Source organism: Taurulus bubalis (genome assembly GCF_910589615.1).
Source record: "Taurulus bubalis genome assembly, chromosome: 2".
Classification (NCBI taxonomy): domain Eukaryota; kingdom Metazoa; phylum Chordata; class Actinopteri; order Perciformes; family Cottidae; genus Taurulus; species Taurulus bubalis.
The window spans coordinates 12731822-12750465 of NC_136590.1; the positions used below are offsets into that span (position 1 = coordinate 12731822).

The following is an 18644-nucleotide window of genomic DNA, read 5'->3' on the forward strand; positions in this document are numbered from 1 at the left end:
TCAACTTCAAAGCTTTGTTTTAATTTATTGTATCATTGATTGTTTGTTTTGGATATTGCAGTTACCGCTTTGCACCTCTCCATGAAGCAGTTGACAGCCATCATGAGACACAGGATTTTATTTTTCATTAGACTATAACAAGAGCACATTCAATTTGAATCACATTTGCGATTATGTCAGGCTGGAAAAATTAAGTAATTACCTCCTAGGGGGATTTTTGGATTCTCTTCACATTCTCATTAGCTTGAATTTGTTCCACTCAGTGGTGCAATTCTGCATGTTAATTTAAAATGGTCACTAGGGGGAACCCTCTTATACACCAGCCTCGTGAGGCACAGTCCTTGTTGCGGGAATGACTCTTTGGGTTAGTGGGGCACTCTGCGTCCCCTTCAGGCAGTATGACGCCACACGTTGTGGCTCGGTGACAGCCCTCTCGATCAATGTACTGCAGACCATGCCAGCTAGCTCTATGTCAATGTGTCAGTGTGTGGCCTAGTTTCCTCTCAGGAGTAACATGCTGGGACACACTGTCTGTGCAGCCGGCAGTGGTGTCCTTCTCAGTGTGACAGGGCGTAGAGTTGCTCGGCGCTGCGCTCCAGTCGGTCCCGGTACTCGAGGTTGGAATAGTTGCCTTCAGGAACCCCTTTGGTGCCATAGAGGAGACCCCAACAACAGCAAGCAATCACTGCTGTGCTGGCACTGTCTCCTAGGCAGGAAGAAAAGCAGAAATGGAACTTCACATACTGAGATGTTTATCTACAATATGGCCTAAAAACGTACTATACTATGACATTTTCTATGTGAGCTGACAGTGTTTATATGAACTAGGACAATTTCACACTGTCTAATATAATAACATAACAGTTTGGGCAGATGTTGGTGGAAGCCTACAACTGTAATTCTTGTTTGACATGCTATTAGATGCCTTGACATGTTTTATGACTATACAATTACTTTGTTTATAACTTTCTTTAAAGACATACTATGGCATTTTTTGTAACAAACTAGCGTGGCCTTTTAAACTTTTTTATGAAATACTGTACTATGGTGTCTGCGGCTCAGTTATAGAGCGGGAAGACACTTCAACCCCAAATATCTCCCGTAAACTGTGCCTACTGTGTGTGAATGTTAGGCCCCTTGCTTGGTAGCAAGTACACTATATTTTTTTTCAACGAAGTAAGGTGAGACTTTAACGCTTCTGTTTTAACCGGCGCAGCTTTTCTAGCCTTTACGGCACTCGTTCAGCGCTCCAGGAAACAAACCGCACACACGCGCGCGCGCGCGCGCACACACACACACACACACACACACACACACACACACACACACACACACACACACACACACACACACACACACACACACACACACACACACACACACACACACACACACACACACACACACACACACACACACACACTATTCCACATGGCGTCTCCAAAAAGAGAAAAGTGGACAGCGAGACCAGAGCCTTCAACCAAGAATGAACAGACATTACCACTGGTATAGCATGTCGAAGAAAGTCACCAAAACTGTATTTATAGTAAGTAAAATAAAGTAATATGTCAAAAATGCTATAAACCATCATGGTGGTGATTATTATTACACGTCAGACATTCAGGATTCATTTATAGCTCATATTGAAAGACTTTAAAAAATAATTCAGGATACATTCCAACAGTAACTGACAAATACTGTCTGAAATGTCAAAGTGATAAATCACATGCCTTTAGCAATAACTTAAAATTAGGTTCATAAATGTGCCTGTAATTTGAAATGTTATAGAAGGCTTTGTTGACTGCATAAATCACTGAAAGTGACAAACAATTTAAATAAACAAGGTTTTACTACAAGGTTCCTTGCCTCATGTTTCATGGCCAACTTATTTCACATGCAGCTATCTCACTGTGTGCACCTGGTCTCACATATGTGTAATCCACATCAGGCCCTGAGGCATTGTCTCTGTTACATGCATGTGCACATGTCGTGATGGGTATTTGTTAAAAAAGGATTTCTTGCGTATTAACGTTTCATATATTAACTTTTATCAAAGTGAAATACTGGTTTTATATATATATATACATATATATATATATATAGTGAAATTCTTGACCTCCAATTCCTAATTGTCCGAGGATAAAAAGAAATAATCAATATATGGACGCCTAATAACAGAGTTATAGTGGGTGTTTTATATGGAACAATATTGCGTATTGTAGAATACTGACATTACTCTTTTGAATAAACATTGCATTGGATTGGTCGCTCAGTTCAATATCTCGTGCTTTGTTTCCACTTTCTAAATGATATTGCAATACAGTGGTCCAACGAGTTATCACAAACTAAAGTACTTTGTCTGTTTAGTTGGACTATCTTACAATCAATGTAAAGTAAATGTTGGTGAAAGTTTATCGCTGATTTAACCGATTAGAACTCAAGGTGATAATGAGGTCTTAAAATGTACAGAAAGTGACATGAAAAGGTTTTAAATGTAACTTCAGGATTCCTGCAAATACCGTATTCATTAGTAGATTTGTTTATATCAGACCTTGCAGTAAAGACATCTTGGTCACAACCTGCTGAATAAATGACGTTCCCTTAAACTTAATTTGTGCCGCCCAACAGTGACAATGACAGATTAGGACCAATAAGAGTTTAGACCATGGTACGATATTTTGTGGCCCCCTACTTGACTAGGTTTAGTGTTAGTGCGGCCCGCGCGTTTTTCTCACACGCAACTTTTTGCCGAGTCGTTGCCCTGGGCGTTTTATATGTACAACGCAAATTAGCAACGTTAGTCACTTGGTTGAAACGTGATTCCGGAGTGACACCAAGTGGAAGGAAAATATATCCTGTCACCCAGCCCCAGTCAGAGCGCATTTCTTACCTGTCAGGTAACATATACGATCAACTGCGTGAGAAAGCCAAACATTTCCGTGCATACTCAGTCGCTCTGGATGACAGCACAGACATCACTGATACTGCGCAGCGCGCAATGTATGTCCGTGATGTTGACGACAATTTTTAAGTGATGGAGAAGTTGCTCACTGATTCCATTGCATGGCCAGACCAGGAGATATTCCGCCAGCTGTGTGATGCCATTGTGGATACCGGTTTACCATGGAAGAGGTTTCCTGGAAAAACAACCGACGGAGCGCCATCAATGACAGGGAGGAGAAATGGACTGGTGGCACTTGTTCAAAGAAAACTGAAAGAGGAGGGTGTGGAGGAGGCCATTGCTCTGCATTATCCATCAGCAGGCCCTTTGCAGCAAATGCCTGAAGTTTGACAATGTGATGTCTGTCGTTTAGAAATGCATCAACCATATCAGATCCAGGGGCTCAAAGCACAGGCAGTTCCGCGCCTTTTTGGAGGAAATAGAGTCAGCATATGAGGATGTGCTCCACTTCACCGAGGTAACGTCAGCAGGGGAAACGTCTTGAAGAGGTTTTTTGAGTTGAGAGCAGTAGTGAAAGCCTTCATGGAGAAGGATAAGATGACTGTTCCTGTGCTAAGTGATCCCAAATGGCTCATGGACTTAGCTTTTCTTGTTGACATCACGCAGGAGCTGAATGTACTGAAAAATAATTTACAAGGCCAGGGGCAGCTGGTCAGTGCTGCCTATGACAACGTCAGAGCATTCTCCACAAAACTTGTGTGTTATGGAAAGCTTGGCTCTCTCAGACAAACCTCTGCCATTTCCCAGCATGCAAGGCACTCATGGATGCGGGTACACCATTCAGTGGTGAGAAGTATTTTGATGCCATTAAAGCTACAGAAGGAATTTGATCACAGGTTTGCAGACTTCAAGACACACAGAGCCACTTTTCAAATGTGTGCTGACCCCTTCTCCTTCGATGTGCAAGATGCCCCTCCTGTGCTTCAAATGGAGCTCAATGACCTGCAGTGCAATACTGAACTAAAAGCCAAGTTCAGGGAGGTGAATGGAAAAGCAGACAAGCTTGGACAATTTTTGGGAGAATTGCCCCCCACCAGGATGTTCAAGCGGACCATGTGCCTTTTTGGGCGCACATATATGTGTGAAAAGCTCTTCTCCACCATGAACTTTAATAAGTCAAAGTAAAAGTCCAAACTTACTGATGAGCAGCCATACTGGGTCTCAACTGCTTCCTCCCTCAAGCCAAATGTGGTTCATCTGTGTGAGAGGAAGCGCTGCCAGGTCTCTGGCAGTAAGGAGTAGGCAAGAGAAGCCTATGTTCTGAAGAACTGTTCATGTTCTGAAGAACCCGTTCATGTTCTGAACTGTTATTAATAAAGATGGAGAAGATTGGATCAGTTGTACTTAAATAATAATAAAAAATAATAATACTTGAAACCCTTTTTTTGTGGAATACTTGATGCGGCCCAGCCTCACCCAGACTCTACCTGCAGCGGCCCCCAGGTAAGTTGTGTTTGAGACCCCTGGTTTAGACCATCAGTCCTTATGGCTCGTCTGAGTGCCCTGACTGTAGATATGAAAACGCCGGTCTTCATAATTCCGAAGGATGCGAAAAGGATGTCTTCTTGAGGAGCCATGCTGCGATTATCAAGCTAAACCAGAAGACTGCCAAAAAAAAAAAAAATCTTGTTCGAATCTCTGACCTCCATGGAAGCCCGCTCTGCTCATCAGCTCCTGCCAGTCTGAACCCGCCCCCAGCAGAGCATCCAGTGCAATCATCGGAGCGTCGTGGCCGCTGCGTCCCGCCCAGCCCGACAGGCTGAAACTCTTGTAGGCTTCGTCTCTCTCAGCTGGGCCATAAGCGGAGGGCCAAATCACAGGCCCCACTCCACAAGAGATGCCCCTTGTATCCAGGTACCTGTGGACAGATTTAAGAGGTTTCACTAACATCCACATTATCCTCTAATTACAACTGTCTGCATGTGTGTGGGTATATACACACACACACCAGACACATACATATGTCAGGTAGTTGTCTATGAGTTATTACTTCACTTTCACACATTATATTATACTGTATATACTGTATATATCCACACATGTATTTGTTTAAACAGAAAAGTAAGCAACATATTTATGTATGAATTTTATATTATCTTCAAGAGCAATATGTTATAATAAAAATGAGCTCAGCGCTGTTGAACAAAACCAAACCAAACCAGTGTTAGTTCAAATCTCATGTCGTCCTCTATTAACCTTGAGACTGTAAAAAGACTGTAGGCTCTGAATCAGCAAACTTCTATTAACCTTTTAATAAATCTAAAGAAATCTCACGTACCCCCTGGAGTGTCTCCACATACCCCCATTTGACAACCACTGATGTAGAGAATCTAAATACAGCATGACAGCGTAACAAAGCCTATAATCAGCGGCTCATACCACTGCCACTTGTCACAGAAAAAGTCCCAGTCTCTCTCGGCCTCCTCCACGGCGAAGCCTCGACCCTGAACAAAGCTCTTCGCTATCGGACAGGCCTCGTTCAAGAGGCCTAGACCCCAAGTCTTGATTGGCCTGCGCTGGACGGCGTATGCTGTGAAAAGGGCCGATGCTACGGCTCCCAGGAAACCAGTAGGGTGAGGATGGGTCATCCTGCCCGTCTCCACCGCAACCGCCACCAACGACAACAGCTGGTCAGGCTTTGGGTACCTGATGGGGACAAAGTGTTTAGGTCCTGAACAGCATTTATTATGTTATTATTATAATTTATTTAGCTGCAAGCTTCACCGTGAGCCTAATGAGGTCCATCATACAGGAGAGAAATGTGTTTTCTGTGTTAGTATTCTGTTTGGATACAAACTCTGTTTATAGTAATTACTTCTCGTCATGCTTTAATTGACTCCACATCATGTTTGTTTGTTTTTTTGCTGGTTCTGGCTGTTTTCACCCTGGAACTCTGTTTTGGTTATTTTCTGCTTCGTGATCAAAGACCGTGCACTTATTCCACCGTTGCATTTATTATAAATGACTTTGGATAAGAGCAGCAGCTGCGTGCTTCAACTGTAAATGTGTATGTGAGATGTTCACGTTTTCTTCGTGTCCTTGGGTGACCAAACCAAATTGCACTTTGCATTTTTTATAATGTTACTCCACTGACATTTCATTGGTATTTTGCCTCATGATCCTAACCTTTTCCAGAACCTGCCTGAATCTTTCTTTCTACTATATAAAGGTAACAGTTTAGAAGCTGATGAAAATTAAGCTGATTAATTCTTCTCTACAACCAAATGTGATTGGTTTAGAGCTTAAACGATGAGCGGAATCATCACTTACTTGATCTACACTATATTAATCGCAACTATTTTGTTGACTGATTAACTCACATTGAAATCACATTTTGAGCAATAATGTCAAACACTCTGACATTCTCCAAACTAAAGATTAGATTGTTTTTAAGAGTTGGGAAACTGGGATGGACATTTTTCGCTACACTTTATTAATTGATCAAAAATAATCAGACTATCACTCAATTAAAAAGAATCATCAGCTCCCTTATTATTTCCTTTAGATACATTTTGTAGATCCCAAAAACCAGAGTGAGGAAATGCATTCGTACAGAGACAGGAAGTCAGGAGTTATTTTGGACTCTGACCTTAACTTTGAAAGTCATGTCAGTAACATAAGAAGGGCAACTCTTTCTCACTTTAAAAACATATCAATAATTGGGAGGATTCATATATCAAGCCATTTCTTTTAAGAAACATGTTCATGTTACCAAATACCAAGGAGGGCAACTGTAATGCCCCAACCCCGAAACCCAAACTGAGTTACCGTCTGTGTCTGAGAGGTGGATTTGGGTTCTTTGCTTCTTTTTTTTTTCACATTGAGTTTACTTGTAAATAAATGTGGTTCATGACTAAAATGCCCTTATAATATTACTGCAAACATTAAGTATGTCAAACATACCTTGAGTTGCTCAAACATCTGCCATTTAAAGATATTAATTAATGATATCAATTTGTAACATATTTCCTTTTCACTACATTCCCTTGCTTAGTCATTAAATTGCTCGAAAAGGCAATACTGCAATATGATTGACAATGACAAATTGGACAAAGAAAACTGAACATTGAAACTGGAATGCATTACGATTAGACCGTTATTGTAATTTTATTCTTAGGATTTTTGATTGATGAATATAATAATTGAATTACAAGATCATAACGAAGATGTTTTTTAAACAGTGACAGAGACGGATCTGAGCGGTTAAATTTTGTTCCACATACGTGTGCTGTAATTTGTCGTCTGACATGAAAATATTGATACCATATTAATAATCCAGCACCTCTTAATTAATTTAATACACAGAGTTATGGCTACAGACTCTCTCTTCATCTTCCTACACTCATATTATATTTAGAGTGTAACTCATTTGCCAAAAAAATAGACAAAGCACAAGTAAAATATGAATTTCACTGATATTATAATTTTATTTCAGGACATTGCAATAATATTGTTTATCGTTAATTCTTTTGGCCACAATAGTCACAGTTTTGGCACAATACTTATTTAGATAGTCAGTATATGGCTTCCAAGTAAGCTTTTCATATAGAAGAACACCTAAAAATGTGTACGAGCGAGATAAGTGCCGGGTGAGCGATGGGTCTTACCTGAGACCAATGCACATGGACCTCATGGCCGCTCCGCAGCCCGTCCCCTCTGGATTATAGGGCACGCGGTAGCCTCCTTCCTCTCCAGGCTTCAGCTGGGAGACTCCTTTAAGGGCAAATGAGCACAAGTCAGATCTCTGCCATAACTAAAAATAAATGTGATTTAAAAAAAAAAACATTGTGTCACCCAAAATGCTTGAAGGCCCTGGTTTCCTCCCATCCATGTCTTTCATACCCTCCACATATCGAGTAGCCACCTCATGCATGAGTTCCTCCCCCGGCTTCCCTACGAGGGAGACAACGCAGAGTCAACTTGTTCAAACTGAAAACGTTGTCCTTATTACAAGATGGGCTGTTAGCCTTATCACTGCAAAGGGCAAGTTGAATTTCTACCATTTTCATTCCACTTGTGCAGAGCCGTAATAGAGCGGCAAATCAAGGCAAGACTGGAAATTAGATTTGACCTTTTCGTTATGAAGAGTGTGTGTGTGTGTGTGTGTGTGTGTGTGTGTGTGTGTGTGTGTGTGTGTGTGTGTGTGTGTGTGTGTGTCCTAGTGAGGGCTCATCAGGACAACACTGATTATCAGATCAATCCAATAAACTGCTTGTTTAAAACTAAATGAGCAAAAGAGGGACAGAAACTGGATACATGTTTTTAACCTCACCAGTGGCCAGTCCTTCAGCCGTTGCCAGATGCAGAACGGTGTCGTCGCTCACCGGCCAGTCGGGGAGCTCGGCCTTGATGTTGTTCAGACCACCAAGCTCTTTCAGCTCCTGCAAGGAGAGAAAGGTCATTGTAGGGTAAATACACCTTCAGCAGTGGTTTAGTATAGTCCTGCACTGACCTGATGAATAGCTGGTCCCGACTCATTGTACTCCCAGAGTTGGTTCTTGTATCCCAGAGCATCGCCAACACCACTCAGCAACATGGCTGCTTTATAGTGCTCCACTCTAGCAAATCTGATGGGACAAAAGAGACCATTACACCACTGTTACAACATGCATGTATGCCACTCTGAAATGCCTCCCTGAGCCATAAGAAAACTAAAAGGGAAAATTGCAAATGTAGATGTTCTTTTTAACAGTCCTATTTCCACTGTCCTTAAAATGGAAACAGTACTGAGGAGAATAGATTTTCTGAGTTTTAACGAGATCATTTCTTCTGTCTGAGTAATTTCAATTCATGCAGTTTGCACATTTAAATATTTATATTTGATTTGGTTTGTAGAAAAACATCAGTACCACTACCTGTTATAATTGTCTATTGATCATAATGAAATTAAAGAACACTATGCGAAGGGAACGCTTCAAAATAATGATGATAATAATAGAAATAAATGATATGTACGCACCCACACACATGTGTCACATGCACACAGACAACCTGTTCTGCACCTGTCATATGTAACCATACATTCAAACACCGACATGTCAACCAGTCCTCTTACACATTACGTGACTCTCTGGCTTGATTTGAGAATACTTTGGGTCAAATCGCCATGCTGTGTCCATGCTGTGGTCAGTGGAAGTCTCACCGGTCCATTGCAGCGAGTCTTTCCCCGAAATCAAGCGTCACTCGGCGGCCTCACACAGAATTTAACACCGGGGCTGCAAACTGGAGCTCCGGCTGCCCCGCTGCTCCCTTTCTACCTGGTTGTTGTGAGTGTTAGCTAGCGTGGTCCCTGCCCAGAGGAGAAGCTCGGAAAGGCCTGGGCCAAACAGCAGCCTTCATTCACCAGAGTTGTTGGACGCAATTTGCAAAACCCGAGCTGGCGAGTTAGACTCCCTGCAAACGTGGAGGCTAAAAAAAGACGCAGCTGCAACGCGATTGTAGAAGGCTGCTCTCCAGCTGGCAAGATGGACACGGAAGAAAACTAATGCCAAACATATTGACTCACGTTGACAAAGCTGCAGCACACAGATCTCAATTTGGAATCATCTGTGTGCTATTCGTGCATAAATTAAACGATCACCATGAGTCCACCAACATTTTTGTTGCTTAAAAACGGAAATATTAAACCCTAAATTAACTGACGATGTACCCATGGAGTCATGCCTGTTTCAAATTCTTCATTTCGGCATATTGACAAAAACAATATAATGCCAAGCAGGTATAATGCCATGTTAACTGCTCATATGCACACATTTGCTAATTAGCACTAAACACAAAGTATAGCTATAATAATATAACATTTGACAGCTTTAAGTTTCAGAATTGAAATGTAAATATTTAAAGTAGGATGCTATTTAAAGGTGGAGTCTGCAATTCTAATCCAAAAACACTTTTGGAACAACCAACTATATTTTTCTTTTCACGTTCAAAGTTTCTATTGAGGTTTTCAAATGAAGCTTAGAATGCCTGGTGATTCGGGTGAGCCTCCCTTGATGTGTGGCAAGCAGGAGAACAAACCAGCCACATGGAAAATTGTTTGTGTGTGTGTGTGTGTGTGTGTGTGTGTGTGTGTGTGTGTGTGAGAGAGAGAGAGAGATAGAGAGAGAAAGGGAGGAAGAGAAGGTACAAGGTGTGGTATTGCACTCATTATTTCTGTGTCCACGCTGTCAGGGTGCTGGAGAGATTTTCAATTAGAACCTCTCGGAGCAGCCACACAAAGTGTTGAAGGCCTCTGAAATAAGACGATGGTGCTTCGAAAGAAAAAAACACTTTATGGACACTAAGCGAAGTTAATAATAATAATAATAATAATAATTTGGGTTGTCAACATTATGAATGAAGTTTTACACTATCCAGGACCACTCTATGAGCCACACAACACTGTTCCAGCAGGAGAGAGGCCACAGATGCATTATGAGAAGTGATAGGGACGGTACATCTGGAGGGAGATATTTGTTTGGTTGTTGAATCTTTCTCCAGAATCACAGACTCCATCTTTAAGGAAGAATGATTTTCAGTTTAATGCAATAAATGATAATGATAACGTGATTATTTACCTTGCAGGCCCATAATTCAACTTTTGTATTCCTCCAAGAGGAGATCAACTTCATGGTGTTTCCTGGATGGAATCTTTCTTGAATCACAAACTAAGGCAGCTGCGCTGAGTTACGACAGTGAACCTGTTGCACGACCCTGAGGACGAAGGTGCCGATGACAACGATGACAACGATGACAACAATGACAACGATGAAATCGAGGACAGCTATGACAACAATGACAACAATGACAACAATGATAATGTCAACGATGACAACAATGATAATGTTTGCAACATTGACAACAATAGCAACCATGACAGCCTCAACAACAATGACGGCATCAACAACGACAGTGAATATGACACTTACAATCTCAATATTGATAACATCAATGAAGATAGAAAAGGCTGGTACTAGTGCTGGGGTTGAGGTTGCAGTAAACCAGGGAGATGAAGACCCCCGGCCTGGAGGGTCAAGGAAGAGGTCAAAACAGGACGATGGAGAGGACATTCAAGAGAGAAGCAGCAAACAATGCAGATGGTGGGATGAACACCGACAGTGACTATTTCAACAAGAAAACTCGAAATAGTTCAATAAAACATGCAGAAGTTTCTGAAGAAAAATCCCCTGCCTGGTCCATTCAGGAAAAGGCAAAACCGCAGCAAGAGGTCATGACATTGTTGTGACTTTACAGAGAGCAACTCTGACACAGTAACCGTCACAACCGGTCACAATCTTGGGTTTGGGGTCAGGGTGGTTGTCAATTATATGTAATGTGTTAGTATTGTTTATAATCCTCTGTACATTTTATGTTTTTCGAAACTATGTATGTTTCCTGAAAACACAAAAAAAGGCAAAGAAAAAAAAGCCTCTGAACTGTAAGTTAACCAAACCACATCTATGGAGACAGAATATGTATACAAAGGCTGATTAACATGTTATATATCTTTTTTAATCTGTACTAAATCCAAAACTAAATTCATCATCTGCATGCCTATTTACCAAACAGACATGTGGGTATGTGTGTCTCACCTAAGTTTTGGCAAGAAAGCTAATAAGTGTTTTCAAAAAGATCCTGTACATAACTAGTGTTTGCGGACCCACGTTTCTTTCTGTTTCTCTAGTTTTGTTTCATCTCAATTTAACTTTATTTTTCATACAAACATGTAGCCCAAAGTGCTTTACACAGCTACGTATATTAAAGTAACACAGACACAAAATGTCAACAAAAATAGACGGTACAATAGATACAATTTTGCAAGACTGAAAATGATTACATTATTATTACAATAAATCAATAAAATGTTGAAAGAAATCAAATAAACAATGGTCAAAAAGGTTTATTTAAAAAAAACATTTATTTATTTATATATATATATTTAAAAACTAAGACTATATAGGGGCATAAAAACAGAAAGCGCCCATCTGTACTTTTATGGGACACATACGAACATTCAAAAACTAAACCTTACTGATCTGGCTGGAACATGAAATGTAGGAAGAGCAAGGTAATTTAAAGCTTTATAACTAAACCTCTTACAAATATATTCTAAAAGATACAGGTACTGCAGCCAGTGTAACTCTAAATAAATATCCCGTTAATTAATAAGTCTAAGGAGTAGAATGAAATACACTGTCCTGTGGGGTTAAACAAAGATTGTCCAAACATCCCACATCAACAGGTCAGCGATCTTATTAATTACCAATAATGCCAAAGTCCAATAGGCCTTGTTCCTGATTAGGTCAGTAACACAATTATATAAGTGGAAGGAAGGAATTTGGCCTCTTGCCAAGGAAGACCTGCCACCTGGATGTTGTGGAGAGTTAAACCTCCACAACATCCATAAAATATGAATTGAACTGAAGTTTTGGATCCTCGATACAGCTTTTGATGCAGCCCTGTGATCTGCTCATCAAACTGATGGGCTCTGAGGCTCTTCCCTCCACATGGTGGCATGGTTTCACTACAACATACAACCAGTGGCTTTGAATCAGACTTGGTGATTGACGCTGGCAGCTGGTGGATCCCCATGCCAGACAGTGATTCCCCATGGCTGATGCACACGGTCAGTCTTCGCCAACAGACGATTATCATCAAAGAGGAAGTGCAGATTGTTGGGGGGGAGTTGAGGTATCAGGAGAGAAGCGGCCTGGAGGCTATTTGTCACATGAGTTGTCAGGGGCCATAAAGGCTGATGGCGAGCAGAGCCAGAGTGAGGCACCATGGTGCAATAAGAACAAATGGTCCATGTGAAGATATGCCTGGGCGATCTGTGGCGGTGCTACAGTTTCAGACATTGTCACTATATCACCGTTGTTGTAGCTGAGGTACCTTGCTGCTGTGAGCATGTGTGTATGAGTCTGAGTGCTCCAGAGAGGATGACAAAACATATGGCCGCATCAGTAATGGCTGTTGACTGACAATCTCAATCCAGGTTCCAAACAGCCTTGTTGAGTTGCTGTTCTCGACTCTGATTTGAAGTAATAGTTCGGTATTTTAGGGAAATAAGCTTGTTTTCTTTTTTTCCCGAGAGTTAGATGAGAAGATTGATCCCATTGATCCCTGTTCAGTACAGAGCCAGCTACAGCCAGTCAGCTGAACTAAGCATAATGACGGGATTTTCACAAAATATAAAACTATTCTTTAACTGTGTCCTTTATAACGTGCATTGGATTCATTTTTACTGCACTTAAAAACAACGGTGCCTATTATGGATGGTTATGGATGAATTTCTATAAAAGCTGTTTTGCCCTAAAACCTGCATAAATTATGAATGTGTGTTGTTCCTTCCTGCTGAAAGTACTTTGGAGAAAACTGGAAACAGGATAATGAACAAGCCCATTACGATGTTGCACTGCAGCCAAACCAAACAGCATCAAAGATAGTCCCCACTCGCCACTGCTAATTATCAAGCCAGAGACATTTCTCCTCATGTGATTATAATGTTTTTTAAATTGCCCCCTTTGGCGCAGTTGAGCTCCAGTGAGCAGCGCTCCTTCTGCACTGGGGTGGTTAGTTTAGTTCTGCTTGGTGACAGGCAGAAGGTGCAGTAAGCCTGACTTAGTCTGACAATTCTGCTCCCAGGTTGCCTCTTAGGGATGAGGGATGGAGTGTATCACATGGGTGTTGGATGACGTGTCCGCCTGAAAGGAGGATGGGAGATGCCCTTCTTCCAATTGGAAAAGTCTCTGCGTTTCCTAACACATTGACCAATTTTCTAAAACATACATCAATGTATCAATGTGAAGGTGTTTAATTAGACGTAGCAAACTGCTCAATGTAGGATTCATGAGTAGTCTCAGCAGAGTTAAATCCATAAATCAATTATTTAAGTTTTCTGAATATATTGATAACCAACTTATCTTTTAAGTCTTTTTTATGCAAAACAATCCAGCTTCCAATGTACACATATGTCACATATGATGTTAAACTAAACTAAAGTAAGATTATTTCTTGTATAAAACACAACATTTTTAAACAACGCCATGGAATCTGGGAAATTATATTGGGCATTAGTTTTAATTTTTCTAGTCCCACTCTCCCACTCTGACTGCTGCTATAATACAGACTGATAGTTATTCTTATGTCTCAATGTTCTTTTTTTTAAATCTATTTGCACTTTATTATTATTATCTGTATTCACTTTGTGATGAACAGGAGATAAACGTTTTTTCAAATATTCTCTATGTTTGCACACGTGGAAGAATTGACAATAAAGCTGACTTTGACTTTGCCTTTATAGAACAAAATATCAATTAATTAATGAAGAAAATAATAAGCATCTGAATCGATCATTTAATTGATTAATTCATAACAGGCAAAGGTTATTGTGCTGAAATGACTTGTTTTTGTATTTTGTTGTTAGTGCTATGTGCACTGAGGTTTTGATATTTATGCTGTCTAGTCAAATGTTGCAGCCCAAGTTTGATTTAAAATATTTAATCTTTACAGCCATTCCTTCTGCCACCCTTATTCTATCAGAACATACTGGGGAAATAAATGCCAGCGATATTCGATCACTTGTCCCTGCTGTTCTGCCCCTCATCTCACATTGTAACCCCTCTTGTAGAACGGCTCTTGTCAGAAACAGCATTAGTCTCGACTGTTGAGTCCCGTGATGGTTCAATACATGGTTGGGTGGTCGAGCGTCGTCATTTTCCTCCCAGAGGCTAAAAAAAACTTGCAACCTCCTCACCCGGCACCCCCGATCCACACCCTCACCCCACCCCACCCCACCCGCCATGATACCCGAGTGCTATTACAAGTTCCACCGTTGCCTAGCAACTGGCTGGCAGATTACAATTGGGGCTGTACATGGTGGAGATTTAACACTGTTTATGGGGGTGTCGACGGGTGTGTGTGTGTGTGTGTGTGTGTGTGTGTGTGTGTGTGTGCGGAGAGATGAATTAATGATCTGACAGAAGTGTTAAGAGAGTAGAGATATGACGAGATATGACGAGGAGGGAAGGAAGTGGAATAAAGTGGAATAAAGTCCAAAAGGTGTGTGTGTGTGTGTGTGTGTGTGTGTGTGTGTGTGTGTGTGTGTGTGTGTGTGTGTGTGTGTGCATACGTAGCGTGAATATGTAATGGCTGACATGAGTGTTTTGTGAGATGCTCAATTTTCACTGCTGCTGGGGTTGCAGATTGATTTCACGGACGGTCAACATTTTGGAAAATATATATTTTCTTTCCAAAAGAGTTACAGCAGAAGAATGACAGCACTTTCATATCCGTCTGTTAAATATGAAAATACAGCCAAGAGACTAGACCTAGCGTAGCTTTGCATAAAGACTGGAAACACGTGGGAGCATCTAGCCAACGCAAACAAAATCCAATTTAAATTTTGTAGCTTTCTTTTTTAGCCCACTTTTTGAGCTCTCTCTGAAATGACAAACATGTCTGAACTCATCGTGGCCAAAGGACTTCTGTCGAGCTGAGACGTTTTACTCAGAATCTGAATCAGAAACTGTTTATTGCCAAGTACGTTATACACACGAAGAATTTGGCTCAGTGATTTGGTGCGTAACAGTAAAACAAAAGTCATGATGATCTTGGGATTATGGGAAATGCTGCTAAAAAAAACACAAATAATTTCTGAAGCAGGTTTTCTTAGGTCTCTCTGTGGGGTGTTATGTGCCGGACTATTTCCCGGCTCCGAGAAGTTATTGGTCACCCTTGTAAAACAATGCCTTGTCGTTTTGACGCCGAGTTGTTTTGTGTGGATAAAACAAATGAGATATAACGTGTTAATTAGTGAGCTTCAGAGTTGCTGCTGGGTGGATTTGTCCAGAGCCGGCCGGCTGTTTCCCGGTTCACAGTCTTTCTGCTAAACTAAACTAACCGACTACTATAGCTTTATGTTTAACAGTCAGATGTGAGAGTGGTATCAATGTTGTTTTATTACTCGCTGGCAGGAAGCAAATAAGCGTAATCCCACACCCCCATATCTGTCACATAACCAGTACATGGTGGAGATTTAGCACAGTTAATGTCGGTGTTAACGTGTGTTTACGTGCGTGCGTGCAGGCTGAGGGAAGAACCTTCCTTCCTTTCCTCCAATTCGGACAAAAATCTTTATTAGAGCAGAGCTCTTATGTCCGCCTGGCTCAGACATTTGTCCCGTGAGCTTTTTGCTCTGAAAGCATAAGAGCACTACAGGATAATGAAAGGTCACTCTGGTAGTTAATGTTCTGACTGTAAAACCTAATTCAGTTATTTTTGAAGAACCATTACTCTTCAGCCTGGAACTGCTCGACTCGATAATGTTTTGCTTTATGTTATTCTCTTTCCATTGTTTTTTTGTGTCCACCTTTAAATTAGAGACGTTAAACAACAAGTTAATTATAGATTATAATGAGGTGTAAATGGGGAGGATGCTGATTGTGTAATTGTGTAGGAACTGGGAGAATTAGGGTTTTGAATGTTGTTAGCAGAGAATATATTTTGTGGCTGTTTAATATATTCATGCTGTTGTCTTTGTGAAGCAAAATGCTTCACAGTACAATAGAGATGTGTCGGTCCTCAACAAAGGCGCAGCTCTCTGATATATATTTTTCCAATAAATCTTGAATCCCGAGGGAATTTCTGAAGCGTTATAAGAGTGAAGGAGGTGTCCCTGATATGTAAAATCAATATCTCAAAAGAGCCGGAATAACTTCAGTCTCTTCGGTGATGCATTTGCTAGATGATTTGATTATTCAACTGTTTTCTGGTGAGGGCCTCTCTCATTCTTATATTCAGTCTTTCTGAGATTTCAGATGATAAAAAAAACAATTATATTCTCTGAAATGATCACGACAGCTCTTCTCTTCCTCCTCCCTCTCCGTTCCCATTCCCTCTCAGTCATTTTCTTTTCTTTTTGTAACCTCTCCTTTTTGTTTCTTTGCCCTGCTCAAAATCATAATTAATCAACACTGCACTGTCAAGCACTTCAACAGACTTGTTGATTACAGCCCTGCGGTTACGTCATGTGATAAAGCAACCAAATGATTATGCAAACACAGCACTGTCAAAATAACCTTTTGTTAACGTATATACATCAGGTTTTACACAATTAGGGCCTTGTTTCATCCATGTCATTCTGCAGCCTGTCTGTCACCATTTAAAATGATCATGTGTCTCATATTTCCGTATGAAATTCATCTTCTGATTAGCGCTTCAAACTGAAATCTGTTCACATCCTCGAAGTCCTTTGTTACTTTACTTTACACACCAGGCATTCATAGTTGTATATCTCCAGATAACAACATATGGCCAGATAATATACAATCTCCATAGTTAGTATGAACTACAGCCTTGAAACTGGCTTATGTAAAAAGTATTTAGATGCAACACTGTCATTGGCATTCACTTTGCTGAAAAGTTCATAAAACCTTGTGTTTGGCTTGTGTTCAAAGTTCATTTTCACTTTTCAGTTTCCTGTGAACTGGTTAAGCTTGAAGTGCTGTCCTCCTCAGTTTGAGAGGCTTTCTGGCAGAAGGGAACCTTTTGTGCAAAATATTAAAAAAAATAGTGATTTTTCTTATCTAGACAAGCACTAGTACTGGACAAAGACTTTATGAAAACCAACATCGGACGAAAAGAAATCTTCATTTTCAAATGCCCTTTCAAGCCTTTTTGCATATACATATACTTTTAATATAATCCAGTTTTGAATGTGGTGGCTGCCCATCACCCCGGGCTGTATGTATGCGCTTTTGAGAGAAAAAAAAAGTCAATGCCATGCCCCCATTTTAAGGGAACATTTTGGCACTTTAAACGTTAGCCTAGATATAGACATTGCTGACAAAACAGCTTGTCAGCTTGTGTTTTGTGAGTAAATGTATGCAAAACTGTGTGAGATTAAAATGATGCAGGACTCAAGATGTATATGAATATTATGACTGACCTGCAAGTACTATATAATAATGCTGTAAATATGAATTCTTTAGTGGCTGGGACTAAATTAGATTTAAACAGAGCGTGTTACTGACACCTTCACAACTGCAGCTTAAAGCCATCTGTGATTAATATATATATATATATATATATATATATATATATATATATATATATATATATATATATATATATATATATATATGAGTAAGGCAATCAGCTTCCAACATGAATAAAAAAATGTTTTAAGAAATGTGTATTAACAACTAAAGAGGTATCATATGTTTTCCAATTATGCTTGCTTTTTGTCACTTATAGAAATGTAATTAAACAAGTCAGAGAACGATGCTTTTGCGCCCGTCATTCAAAAGACACAACACAACCAACAATTTAACAATCGAGGTTATCTGGATTAAACTTTTGCAATATACTTTGACTGGCCTTTTAAAAAATATATATATATATATATATTCTCCATGTGACCCCTTCTCATGGGTTTGATATAAACACTATGAGTTATGAGCAGTGCAACCAAAGTGATCTTTAATCCTATTATTTTGTTTGAGATCACTTTTTTTAGCACAAAATGAACACCGTATGGGAGTCAGTGCTGACGTTAGCAAGCAAGGCTAACTAACTTCCGCCATCCGAATGGGTCCTTTTAAAATGTTGACTGAAACAATGAGATAGGCAACTTAAATCTCTAACAATTTATAGCTAACACCATATGAAAAAAAAAACGCCCCTCAACGTTCATATGCTGCAG

General features: G+C 40.3%; 1 protein-coding gene across 1 annotated transcript; it reads right to left on the reverse strand.

The window, feature by feature from the left end:
* Positions 1 to 55: 55 nt before the first annotated feature.
* Positions 56 to 8498, reverse strand: adprh (ADP-ribosylarginine hydrolase; the record flags this gene model as incomplete). Its single annotated transcript, XM_079214522.1, has 7 exons — positions 56 to 706; positions 4606 to 4820; positions 5342 to 5608; positions 7570 to 7675; positions 7757 to 7855; positions 8235 to 8343; positions 8415 to 8498. 7 exons carry the CDS (start codon positions 8496 to 8498, stop codon positions 558 to 560), a joined length of 1029 nt encoding a protein of 342 aa, XP_079070648.1. The 3' UTR covers positions 56 to 557.
* Positions 8499 to 18644: the final 10146 nt, after the last annotated feature.